We start from the raw sequence: 12,856 nt of genomic DNA on the forward strand, positions 1-12,856 counted from the left end.
CAGAAACATCCCTATCTCTGGTGAAGGACAGGCCATAACAAGTCCTCTTTGGGAGGTGTGACGGCCCTCTGGCTATCTGTGTATAACTTCTCCTTTAAGGTGGTTCATGGTGGGCGGAGCTACACAATCAGTCCAATCAGTGTGTGGCATATATAAGGCTCACCAGTGGTGCCCATGGCTCTCTCCCTCTCCAGACATCAGTTGACTTTTGTTAAACCATTATTTTTGTTTACCTTTTGTTTATCAATAAATTATGATTACTTCTGCATTTAAACCTTGGTGTGTCTCCCTATTTGTTATGGCCAAGAGCCGGGCCGTGACAAAGGACATGGGCTCCGGGAACATCACATCCCAAACGGCACCGTCAAAGAAAATTGCAAAACTTATGACGGCTTCTGGGTTTGGTGCTGTTCCTGAAGTTTGAGTTTAGTGATTGACCTGATTGTGTTATATCAAGTAAAATAATCTTGTTTTTCCTATGAACGTTTGATGCGGGTTGGTTTGATGTTTTCCCCTAGGCTATTTCCACCGTGACCTTAAACCAGAGAACCTGCTGTGTACAGGAACAGAGATGGTTAAAATAGCAGATTTTGGCCTTGCCCGGGAGCTCCGATCCCTACAGCCGTACACAGAATACGTCTCTACAAGATGGTGAGAATCTCTTCAGCAAGGACCAACACTGGACTCAATGGCCGAGTAGATGGTGAAGTCTGTTCTGTTTGGCCTGCTGCTTTTTGGTGGTTGGGTTATAGAGCTGTTTTTTACTCTGATGCTTATTCTGTGCTGATCTGTTCAACATTATAAACAGATTAAAAAATAATTTTAAATTTGTTGTTATAGTTTGTAGCCGTTTTATTCAATGCAATTTTTTGTTGTAGCTATGTTTTTTAGGTGCATGTTTTTGGTGCGTAGGCAGGGACTAGTCCCGAAACCACCATGTCTAAATAAGCAACAATAAGTGTCCTGGCCTGATTCTCTGTGGCGTCTTTTGACGGTGACTTGGTAGGTGTTACTTGGGCGGTTTGGTTTGGTCCTGGGTGTTACATGGTCTGTAAAGTTTGAAAACCTCTAGACTTAAAAGATAGACAGAACCCAGTGAGGAGTCAAACTGTGTCTCCTGTTTTTGTAATGACCCAGAACATATAACTGGTTTGGTGTTCGTTGTACATCTTTGTAGCTGCATATTCTGGCTTTATTTTGCCTCCTCATGTCGTTATCTGCAACTTGTTACCGCTGATCTTGTCTAGGGTTTGTTATACAACTTTTGCATCTGCAAAATGGGGATTTATTTGGCCTTCTTATGTCATCATTTGTCAGGATTGATATGTTCTAATTTTTCCACTGTTGGAACCAACTACCAACAGAAATCAAATCTACTGCAACTGTTACTTCTTTTAAAAATAAATTAAAACCCCATTTATTTTCTATGGCTTTCAATTAATCTTTTTTAAAAAATATTCTGTTGTTACTTGAAAATATATATACGTATATATTTTTGATTTATATATATATTTCATTCTATTTAATTGTATTTATTTTAAAGCACTTTGAATAACCTCTGTGTATGATACTGTGCTATACAAATACATTTGACCTTGACTTTCACTTTTGTGACCTTGTGTCTGCTGAGCAGGTACCGCGCCCCGGAGGTCCTGCTGAGGTCCCCCTCCTACAGCTCCCCCATCGACCTGTGGGCCGTGAGCTGCATCGTGGCTGAGCTCTATACCCTCAGGCCCCTGTTCCCCGGCACCAGCGAGGTGGACGAGGTCTTCAAGATCTGCCAGGTGCTGGGGATGTTGAAGAAGGTTGGTGAGGACGATGAGACGCTGGTGTACGCAACCAATGCCATTATACGCACATCTCACACGAAAAATAATTGATAATAGCAATTTGCTATAGCAAACCGCTGATATCTAGTTAGGTAAAAGGTAAAAAGAGTTAAAGAAATACTTTTGAAGTTGTTAATCATAGATTTAATATAATATACAGAGCTTTGCCACTTCCACTTTGCCAGAGAAAGTCATTCTGCCGTTTGCTTGTTTGTATTATCTATTTATTTTTCCTTTCCACACTAGTCGGACTGGCCAGAGGGCTTCAACCTGGCTACTTCATTGAACTTTTGCTTACCAAAGTGCGTCTCCACTAGCCTTAGATGTCTGGTGCCCAATGCCTGCCATGAAGGCATCACTCTCATGAAGAACATGCTGCAATGGGACCCTTGCAAAAGGCCATCTGCTAGCCAGGTAACATTGGAAAACAACTTATTGGGTCGGGATCACATAGAATTAAAAAGGATTATGCTGGCGTGACTTATTACTTGCAAACGACATCTCCATAGATAAACCATGAATGTTTTGCTCCATAATATTGTCTGTATAGTCAATCATTTGACAGATGGTGAAGTCACGATTGGTTGTTACTTTTAGTAGGAAAAGATCATCAAACAAAAAAAAGAACAACAAAACAAAATGTCTCTGGATATACGGTATTCATGCTTCAACTTGACATGGATACCATGTCTAAACTCCCCATGCTCTGCGGCACCCCTACTTCCACGTGGGCCACGGGCTGGGCCCTCCTTCCAGGTACCTGGAGAAGCACCAGGCCCATGCTAAGGCCCGAAAGCCTCTGTCTCTCTGTGAGGACCATCTCCATCTACCAGCACTCTGTGAGAAGCAGACCCACCCGGCCCAGGACTGGTTAACCCTTCTGACCGGCAAGGACCACGGCTGTCCCATGGCTGCACACTCCTCACTCCTCACACCTCCTTTAGCTTCAACCGCTAAGCCTGGGAACAACCAGCCAATCAGTGAGCTCATTTGGTCCTAGTTGCCATCGTCAATGATTTTGGGATGTACCTTTGTCTTCCAATGCAAGTATTCTTCTGTTTTCTGAATATTTTTTAATGTATTTTCAGTGGTTAAATCATAAATTATCAAATGCAATATTAACTATGAAATCCCATACATTAAAATAAGGTAATACTCCCATTTTTATATGGAATAAAAATGGGATTTCTATGGGACTGCTCAACAGGTATGGAAGAAGCAGAGGAATGGACCAAGAAGCGGGTGCAGGCTTCAGGGAGGGACATCGGTCCAAGCCACTGAAGGCTGCGATGACACTGAGGATGCAGCTTCCAACTCTAAACCACCCAGCCTCTATCGCTGTACACAGAGGCCACTCAGCGACTGCAACTTCCAGTGAGAAACAGCTTTCTGCTTCGTATCGAAAGGGGCAGGGTTTTATAAAGGCTCTGGTCGACTGTAATGGCTAGTCATTGAACACACAGCCCATAAGTCAGCGACTATATTGTACTCCTGTCTAAATCGATGGAGTCGATTTATACCTGCAGACCGGCATCCTTGCATAAGATGACTAGTCCCTGCCTACACATCAAAAACATGCATCGAAAAAACAGTTGTAACTAAAAATAGCATTAAAAAAAGGTTTAAATATAATAACATTTTATTTTTAATCTGTTTATAATGTTGAACAGATCAGCAGAGACGAAGAATCAGAGTGAAAACAACTGTGTAACCCAACCACCAAAAAGCAGCAGGCCAAACAGAGCGGACTTGTGTGGCCCCCTCAAATATGGCAGAAGCAGAGAGAAAGAGTTTTCCTGGTAAAGGAAATTGCACTTAAAACTGAAAGCGGAACATAAACACCAGGGGAAATAAACACCGGACAGGCTCTGAAAGAAAACACTTCTGGGAAGGATATTCCAGCAGGCCCCAGCTTCCTTCGTAGAGGATGATTTTAGTTAGTAAGGTAAACCCGTAGGACTAATAACCATGTTAACATCACTGGGAAGATGACTGGTGAGCAGCACAGAGTTGGAAAAGCAATCTAAAATGCAACAGGTGGAAAGCATTGGTGTGATGGCATATGAAATGCAGAATGTTTACTGCAAAGAAACCATCCTAAAAGCCCACATCATTAAATGTAATGGGGTGCAGCAAACATATGAGGTACAGCCTCGCAGATTCAGCAGCTTCTTCAACAAATCCCAGACAGACAGAGAGCGTCTTCTTGGGGTGGTGGCCCTTTTAATTTGTGTGTGTGTGTGTGTGTGTGTGTGTGTGTGTGTGTGTGTGTGTGTGTGTGTGTGTGTGTGTGTGTGTGTGTGTGTGTGTGTGTGTGTGAGTAAATCCTTTTACCGGACATCAAACAATTGAAGGAAACATCTGGGACAGAACATTGGGCATCGCTGCGTGCCAGGAGTCAGAACACACCTCTTCCAAAGGTAAGTAGTGTTTGATGGGAGAATCAGACTCCCCTGACATCATGATGTTTAGTGTCAGATTGCATGGCTGCTCACTTGATGCACATTCGTACAGAGTTGACAATCATAAATATTTAAATTGCTGGATAAATGAATACAAATGTTTTGTGCATATACTATACAATATGTGGGTGGTCATCGAATAGCTATATGTGTTAAACGGCCATCTTTACATTCCAAACAAGGATTGATCACTCCTGAAAGCTCCTATCAACAGTTCATCTAAATGGGTTCACTTTTCTCTCATCAATTGGGCAAAGCTTGTACAGACTTTCTTGTTCACCGACCACAAAGTGCAGCGAAGAGTGAGAGTACTCTCTCGCAGTTTCTCCAATACAAAAGTCATCGAGAAAAATAATGGAATGAATACCGGCCATCCAACACCATGGTGTTTGTGAACTACGCCACTAATTACATCACACACACAAGGACAACGAAAGACAAGCCCATACCGTGAGAAGGGATGAGTTTTAATGACTTTTTTAATGAGCCGAGGCAAATCACAATGTACTCTACAGAGGAATAGGTGTATTATTCATGTTAACTTAGCAGAGACACAAAAAGAACATATTGTCTCTTCATGTTTAATTGATGAGATCAGGCAAGTATTAAGCACGGGAGGACCGAGGGGATCGCATGTCCACTAATGAGCCAGGCCAGAACAGGCCCCAGATCACTTTCCCTCATTAGGGATGCTTGGGTATGCAGACCTAAGATCAGTGATGCACGTTCAATCACTTCGCTGTGACTTTTAAATCTGTGATTGCAATCCTTTTTAAATAACAATTACAATTTTTGCATTCCCACACAAAACTCTCGTAAGGAGGGCGTTTCTCAAAGGGTCTCATCTTAGGGTCAATTGACACCAAACCTCAAAATCTGTTTCCAAATGTATATGGACTGGAGTCATGTCATGGAATAAACTGTAGTCCTACACAAAAACGTACGTATTCATTTATAATGACCAAATTATACAACTTCACCACATCCATGAGTTGGTTCCTAAACATTGTTAGACGGCCTTAAGCTCCATATCTTTCCATCGGACCATGACCATCTCCTGCCTCCTGGTGTTTGTTATCTGCTCAGACGGCGACGGATGGAGGAGAACTGTGAACGCAAAACCTCCCGTACCCAACAGCAAGGGAGAAGAGAGGGCTGTCTTTCTGTCCAAGAAGCCATGCGTCGCAACAGTGTTCGGGCGGGTAGACTGGTCCGCCAAGTACGGTGGCAATCATAACCGCTAGCAGGTAGCCTTAGGATGCTACACTCAGAGGTTGAGAGGTCCTCTTCCATATGCACTATGATGAATAAACGCACAGAAAATTCTTGATTCATTTTGAATTCATTTATTTATAGAAGAATGGTAGACAATACTGGAATACAATTTTGAGAGCCAACGGGTATAGAATACATGAAAGGCCTTTTACAAAGTCGGTTAAAAGAATCACTGTACACATAGTGTAACATTTTTTGCATTGTCAATAAGAAAAAGTATATCATTATTATTCATATCTACTAAAAAAGCATTCTCATATAAAATAAAACATTTCAATTTGTTGTTATCCATACCAAAATATATTCAGCATCTGGAAAGTAAACTAAGCTTATGACTCATAAGCAGTCAATTGTGTTGTCATATGAACATAGTTGATGGTCTTGCATTCATTTTCCCCCAAATGATATTCATCTTACTTTCAATGACAAACCACGGTTTTCAGGTTTGGTGTGGCCTTGTGGTCATTCCAACCATAATCTTGCCCATCATCAATAGACTGAAAATACATTAGAACAAAATGTACTGCTGTTATTAGTTATTTTGAATCTGTTGGGATGTGTATTGCATTGCAGTAACAAAGACGGACAGCATAAATAGTAGTGTACCTCGTCAAGGCCATCAGCCCAGCAGGCATGAATTTCCAGGAGTTGAAAAACCTCAATCCCATCACAACAGCCAGTGCTCCTGATATTCCTAGTTTTGCAGTGGGAAGGAAACATTATTAAAAGGGTTGGCAGACAACGTTTAAGTTTAGACTTTGGAACAATCCAAGTGTGTTAACTCACCAAGTGAAACCCATACATTTTGGGAATTTCTAGAGGTCAGATAAGCACCAAATCCTGCCAAGACTCCAAAGACTAGTCCGGCGACAAGAGAGGCGACACTACCTGTGTTGCAAAATACCCATCGTATCAATAGAGGTGCAACAAGCCAGCTGCTTGCTCTCCTGCATGGAACGTAACAAATGAAATCTCGGACGACCTAACTTACCTGCTTTAATAAAGCCCACGACCCCCCCGGAAACCACCAAGGCTGCGTACCCAAAACCTATCCAGTCTATTGCCATTATGGAATAGGTATTGTGCCGCTCTGGTTGTTTCCATAGGGAAGGTAATGATATAATTATGTGTACTTCCGGGTTATGCCAAGAACGTAAAGCTTAGTAAAAGGTTTTGACGGCAAAATAATTCAACATGCAAATTTGACTTCAAAGATTTTGGTTTTCTTCCTTTTAATATAAATCAGGGTAATTGTGAGTAACAAATATACTATACAAAGTCGGCAGAATGAGTCAAAAATGTGATCTACACTGTGGAACATAAGAGTACTCCAGCGCCACCTAGTGGTGAACACAAGTTTATTTAAACACATAAAAGAAAAACACGTTCAAATTGTAACATTTGGTTGTTTTTTCTGTTTCCTTCCGGTGCCTTTTTTCGCCTTCTTCTTGGGCTGACTCTCGTCTTCAATAATAACCGCGTCAGTTGCGATCCGAACTCTCTTACTCCTTGTAATCTCCTTGGCGAGCTCTGCCACTTTAAAAATGGTAAAAAAAAAAAAGAAAGCCAATTACATATATACATCCATTTTGTAAGATAAAAAAAGGTCAGTGATCAGCGTCTCTCAAGTACCTTCGGCTGCTGTTACCACAGGTTCTGGATCTTCCTTGGCTTCCAGTATCAACTCAGGCGTCCACACGGCCATGCAGGTGAGACGGGCCGTGGAGTTCACCTCACCCAGCAGAGTAGGCGGCTTCAGCTCCTTCACGACAACACAGATAGAGACCGCTACGTTAACAACATGTTCTGCCACGTCGCTGGGCTTTTAATACCCATGTCAAGATCATGAACAAAAACCTTAATAATATACATTTTGACTAATGCTATCTAGATTAGTCCAAAAACTTTATTTGTGACAAATTGATGTTCGGTGCAGAAATGTCGTGGTGAGCATCAGTGACATATGTTGGTCAGTGATATTTGCGCTCCATTTTAAAGTCACCAATGTATTTTTCTACACTAAATATCTTGTACAACCAATGAATAATCACCTCGCTAATTACGAGTTTCCACATTTTGATGAATCCGTCATTCGATGCCGTGACCAGGACAACATACTCCTCTGCGCTGAAGCAGTCAACAGCTTTTACTCTGAAAAACACAAATTTACAGTTTTGTTTACATTTACTAATGGACGACACATGCAAAATCCTTATACATAGGGATAGATTCTATACAGACATGCATAGAAAGCTGATGTGGTTTGTATTGACCCAGACAGTACAACAGGGAATAAAATGCAATGTGTCTTCGACTGTTGATTTGAGGATTTGATATTGAAATTTTGTCCCGGGATGTACCTTGTTTCGTGGGCGGTGAATTCACAGAGCCACTGCTCCGTTCCCACGTCACACAGCCTCACCTTCTCATCGTCTCCTGCAATAGCCAGGATGGAGTTCTACAGGGCAATGGTAACAAAATACAGTCACAAATAAATGTACACATTACAATATTTGATTTCTCAATTAATCCTTTGTTATGGACAAAGATGTCTGCTAAATGAATACAAGAATCATTTGAATGAATGACGGTAATAATGTGGGCGTTTGATATTTATGTATCTGTACCGTATTATATGTTATATATATATATATATATATAAGGATAAGGTAAGTCATCAGTCCAACAGCGGCTTCACAGACAACACAGCCATGTCAATTGAAACCATTATAACAACATTAGACTCTTACTTAGGACAGAGTGGATTCCATCCTGTCAAATGACAGATCATTAGACTGAGTTTTTAAAATCCAAATAACAGTGAAAACGTACAGTTATGAACTTAATGGATGAGATCCTCTTGGGGTTTGTGATGGTTCCAGTCAGAGAAGCGGTCGCCAGATCATAAATGTCCACTTTTTCATCGATCACCACCACATACTTATCCCCGTCTGGGGACCAGCGGACAATTTGTGCAACTGACAAAAGGGAAAAGAGAGGAAACATGTTGGCGTGTTGCTTTAAAGACCTAGCTGAAGAGTATGTTTCAGTAATATGACTAATGAGCAAGTAAAACAGGACTTAAGTTTGGGGGCGAGCATAAGTAACAGGGTTGTATTTAGAGGAGGGCGTTATCAATTTATTTGTGGCAATTTTATGCTCAGCCACTCAGACTTGGTGATATCACAGCAAAGACACGACGTGAAAACATGAAAACATGCATGTCAATCCAGCTTGGGATATCACTAGAAACAATATGATGCAACATACTCATCTTGATGTTTTTGATAAAGGCCGCTCTTCCATCAATCAAATTCCACGTCCTAACCGAGATAAAAGAGTGGAGAATTCACAATTGATTTGATGTATTGTTTGTATTATTTATTTGACTTCAGGGCCATCCTTCTGTAAACGTTCAATGGGCTTTACCTGAGGGTCTTGTCTGTACCAACTGACAGCGCCAGTTTACCAGAGGGGTGGACGGATAGCGATGTCACCTTGCCTCTGGTAGAATCGATTAAAAATGTTGCATTAAATTTTATTTATTTTTAAGTTATCGATTTAACACATTGAGCTTATCGTTCGGGCAGTGGGATAGAGTATTAATATAATCCAGTTTAAATTTCCAATACAATCCGTGTAATGAGATTTTCTTTACAGTGGGTGCCACCAATGACAGCATCACTTTGCTAGTACGAAAGTGAGCAGTGGGAAAACAGTTCTGACTCTAGACAGTTTAATCAATTTGAAACAACACAAAAAGGACCCCACCGATGTGCTCAATGTATTAAATCAGCAAAACTGGTCTTTTGAGGCAAGTGTTAAGTCTGTTCTATGATCTTGACAAGGCCTCGTTCTCGACGTACCGGTGAGCAGGGATGGATTTCAGGCACTCCCACTTCTTGGTGCTCCACACGCAGATGAGGCCGTCCTCTGCTCCGCTCAGCAGGTGAGACGAGCCGTAGAACTCCAGACATGTGATGGTTCCTGGGCGAGAAGAGCACACATGTAGCGCATCATGCAAAGAGACCCTGGCTACAGCTTGTTGTAATTTTCTTACATATTTTGTTTTAAATTACAATTTTAAAAGCAATTGCAAAGTTATGACAATTAAATATTCTCAACTTCTCAAGTAAAAATGTATCAATATTAATAAATGATAGTTTATCAATAAAACTCATTTCTTACCATCGTGATGAAGCAACGCTCCATGCTCAACTCCTTTCTTCAAATCGTATAACTGTATGGTCTCATCTTTGCTGCCTGTGACAACAAATCTTTCACTAGTTGCCACAGCTGATATGGACTGTGTATGGGCATGATGTGTGAAGTCTGCAGTGGCTTTCCATTCCTGCAAAGTGGAACAATTATATCGTATTAGTCATTATAAGGTCAACTAAGGTTATAAGTTGGACTGTTACGTTAAATCGTAAATAAACAATATAAGCAAGTCGTGCCAGGTTAAAATCAGTTGAGGGCAGACCAGTATCATAGGTCTACCGGCTGTAACATCGGATGCCAAGGTATTCAACAAAACAGAAAACGAGGAAAGTTTCCAATCCTATTGCACTTACCGATACCGATTCACAGGTAACCTTGTAACCAAATATGATCTGTTCATAGCTCCCAGCCATAATCTGCACTACATTGGCCATGCTTCTAGAGCAAAAGAGATCTCAAATAGTTTTAAACGTCTTGCCCTCGTTCTATTTAACCCTATGTATGGACGTAATACAATCTGTCCGTTTTTCCTGTAAAATCTTTGGAAAATTACGATATAGGTATTCTTTTTAAATAACTATACAACGTGTAGAAAACATTCGGAAAACATTGCCCACAACGTGCGGAAACCTACGCATGCTCAAATTCACTTCCTTCCGCCGTCGGATACTGTCTAAATGTCAAAATAAAAGCTCGAACCACATGTCAAAATAAAAGCTACAAAAATATGGTGTTAGGAAGCGTTTAAGCCGGTGTGCTGTAAACCTAAATAAAACCCTTAACGTATTCTTGTCACCATTATGCTTTATTAACCAAACAGAAAGTCCCTTACATGAAGACAATAAACACAAGGACATAAACAACAGAAAAACAGTCCCTTACATGTGCACAATAAACACAAGGACACAAACAATAGAAGCAGCAGACATTACTAATCATAAACAGGTGTTCACATATCTTTAATAACTGAATATGTTCTGCTGCTGCGTCGTTCCCCACAGAATACCTGGAATCATTCATTTAAAGCCATCCAACATGATCGATAGTTTTTCCCAGACTGCTTGCATTATGAATATATTAAATCTGCTTTAAATCTGGTTCCATGTTAGGTTTATCAAAATATAAACTGATATTCGAGCCCTGCATTATGAAACTGTTAAAGTCTGAAAATATAAGAAAATATCTGACCAGGCAGCCAGACAAGCTACACACACACACACACACACACACACACACACACACACACACACACACACACACACACACACACAGGCCCTCTTCTACATTGAACTACTACTTTCTTTTGACAAAAGATCCTGGAAGACAGCGTCGTCACCCTTCAACAGATTTTTTTCAGACAGGATATGGCCTGTTTATGTGTCCTCTTGTCATGTACTACATTTGTGTGTGTGTGTGTGTGTGTGGGGGGGGGGGGGGGGGGGTAACAACTGAATTGGTGCCAGTGCCACAATACGGTCCAACAGCATCCCCTGGTAGCTGAATGGTGGAAGTGAGGCCGCAATATAGTCAAACACAATATTCTGCGGCTGAAAGTGGAGCATCGATACCGTCAGTCCAATCTCTGATGGTTGGATGAGGGAAGCATATGGAGTCAGTTTCCTGCCATAATTCAAACCTGAAAAAAAAGGTTTCAAAGGCTTGTAAGTCTGGGTTTGAAAACTCAACACCTTGTAATAAAGGTTTTGCAACACCGAAAAAAGAGATTATAACCTGAAAAAAAATAAAACTAAAATTCAAACATCTGTAAACATGATTTTGTGTTCTATTTTATCTTCTTCATCATTTTCACCAACACATTTTCAAAGTTCAAACAATTTCACCAGCGCATTTGCAGAGTTTCAAATCTGGCACTGTTCTAACAGTGTATTTCATTGTTGCCCGGTTTTGAAACCTTGTAAATGGGATTCTGCAAACAGGTGTTCATTCATTGAGAAATACGTTTTGAAAGGTTGAATATTTAGTTTTAAAAACTTGTAAAGGTGTACGTTAACGACATTACAACGTATTTTTTCAGAACTGACTTTTCAGCACCGACTTTTCAGAGATTTGACCACACAGGCGCAAGCTTTGAGTCACGTGAATATTGGCAGTGTTCTGACGCCACTCGTTTTGAAACTCCTGACAGTCGAATCTGAAAACGTTCCTGGGGGCGGGACCATTTAGCTCTAAACCTATTGGTTGCTCTCGGCTGACGTACATTCCAATCACATGTGCCGTTCACCGGGCTGTGCGTGATTGACAGTGCTCTGCCGATGACACAAATAACAAGCGACTTTCGCGGTTGATTTTGATTTCCATTTTCTGGAACCATGGCTGTTTCCCAAAGTGAAGGCTGCAGCCTTGCTAGGACGCGTCCTTGCTAGTCGCGTCCTATGGAGATGAGACTCTGGTTCCAGAAAATGGAAATCAAAATCAACCGCGAAATCAACCCGTTGTTATTCGTGTCATCGGCAGAGCACTGGCAATCACGAACAGCCCGGTGAACGGCACATGTGATTGGAATGTACGTCAGCCGAGAGCAACCAATAGGTTTAGAGCTAAATGGTCCCGCCCCCAGGAACGTTTTCAGATTTGACTGTCAGGAGTTTCAAAACGAGTGGCGTCAGAACACTGCCAATATTCACGTGACTCAAAGCTTGCGCTCAAATCTCTGAAAAGTCAGTGCTGAAAAGTCAGTTCTGAAAAAATACGGTGCAATGTCGTAAACGTACACCTTTACAAGTTTTTAAAACTAAATATTCAACCTTTCAAAACGTATTTCTCAATGTATGAACACCTGTTTGCAGAATCCCATTTACAAGGTTTCAAAACCGGGCAACAATGAAATACACCGTTAGAACAGTGCCAGATTTGAAACTGCAAATGCGGTGGTGAAATTGTTTGAACTTTGAAAATGGGTTGCTGAAAATGATGAAGAAGATAAAATAGAACACAAAATCATGTTTACAGATGTTTGAATTTTAGTTTTATTTTTTTTCAGGTTATAATCTCTTTTTTCAGTGTTGCAAAACCTTTTTTACAAGGTGTTGAGTTTTCAAACCCAGACTT

The 12,856-nt window shown here is 41.0% G+C and overlaps 2 protein-coding genes and 1 long non-coding RNA gene across 3 annotated transcripts; 1 reads left to right on the forward strand and 2 right to left on the reverse strand.

Moving 5' to 3' along the window:
- Positions 1 to 2,042: 2,042 nt before the first annotated feature.
- On the forward strand, positions 2,043 to 5,617 carry LOC115549117 (uncharacterized). Its single transcript, XR_003977700.1, has 3 exons — positions 2,043 to 3,203; positions 3,500 to 4,249; positions 5,112 to 5,617. It is a non-coding gene; the product is annotated as an uncharacterized LOC115549117 (long non-coding RNA).
- Positions 5,618 to 5,624: 7 nt separating this feature from the next.
- On the reverse strand, positions 5,625 to 6,840 carry LOC115549116 (transmembrane protein 14C-like). Its single transcript, XM_030364130.1, has 4 exons — positions 6,558 to 6,840; positions 6,353 to 6,454; positions 6,173 to 6,260; positions 5,625 to 6,063 (listed from the first exon to the last, which is right to left on the reverse strand). The coding sequence occupies exons 1-4, from the start codon at positions 6,631 to 6,633 to the stop codon at positions 6,006 to 6,008; spliced, it is 324 nt and encodes a 107-aa protein (XP_030219990.1). The 5' UTR covers positions 6,634 to 6,840; the 3' UTR covers positions 5,625 to 6,005.
- Positions 6,782 to 10,454, reverse strand: pak1ip1 (PAK1 interacting protein 1). The gene is made up of 10 exons (XM_030364129.1): positions 10,141 to 10,454; positions 9,755 to 9,917; positions 9,433 to 9,553; positions 8,996 to 9,070; positions 8,837 to 8,889; positions 8,399 to 8,544; positions 7,927 to 8,024; positions 7,618 to 7,717; positions 7,199 to 7,328; positions 6,782 to 7,102 (listed from the first exon to the last, which is right to left on the reverse strand). The coding sequence occupies exons 1-10, from the start codon at positions 10,219 to 10,221 to the stop codon at positions 6,954 to 6,956; spliced, it is 1,116 nt and encodes a 371-aa protein (XP_030219989.1). The 5' UTR covers positions 10,222 to 10,454; the 3' UTR covers positions 6,782 to 6,953.
- Between the last annotated feature and the right edge of the window lie 2,402 nt (positions 10,455 to 12,856).

This window comes from Gadus morhua, chromosome 8, assembly GCF_902167405.1.
Source record: "Gadus morhua chromosome 8, gadMor3.0, whole genome shotgun sequence".
Lineage (NCBI taxonomy): Eukaryota > Metazoa > Chordata > Actinopteri > Gadiformes > Gadidae > Gadus > Gadus morhua.

Bases quoted from the DNA above. Each gene is read 5' to 3' on its own strand.
- LOC115549116 (XM_030364130.1), bottom strand. From the start codon at position 6,633: ATGGCAATAGACTGGATAGGTTTTGGGTACGCAGCCTTGGTGGTTTCC. The intron at 6,455-6,557 runs GTAAGTTAGGTC...TTTGCAACACAG, and splicing joins CGTGGGCTTTATTAAAGCAG to GTAGTGTCGCCTCTCTTGTC. The intron at 6,261-6,352 runs GTGAGTTAACAC...CTGCAAAACTAG, and splicing joins AAATGTATGGGTTTCACTTG to GAATATCAGGAGCACTGGCT.
- pak1ip1 (XM_030364129.1), bottom strand. From the start codon at position 10,221: ATGGCCAATGTAGTGCAGATTATGGCTGGGAGCTATGAACAGATCATA. The intron at 9,918-10,140 runs GTAAGTGCAATA...TCCACTTTGCAG, and splicing joins TTACCTGTGAATCGGTATCG to GAATGGAAAGCCACTGCAGA. The intron at 9,554-9,754 runs GTAAGAAATGAG...CTTCTCGCCCAG, and splicing joins AGCGTTGCTTCATCACGATG to GAACCATCACATGTCTGGAG.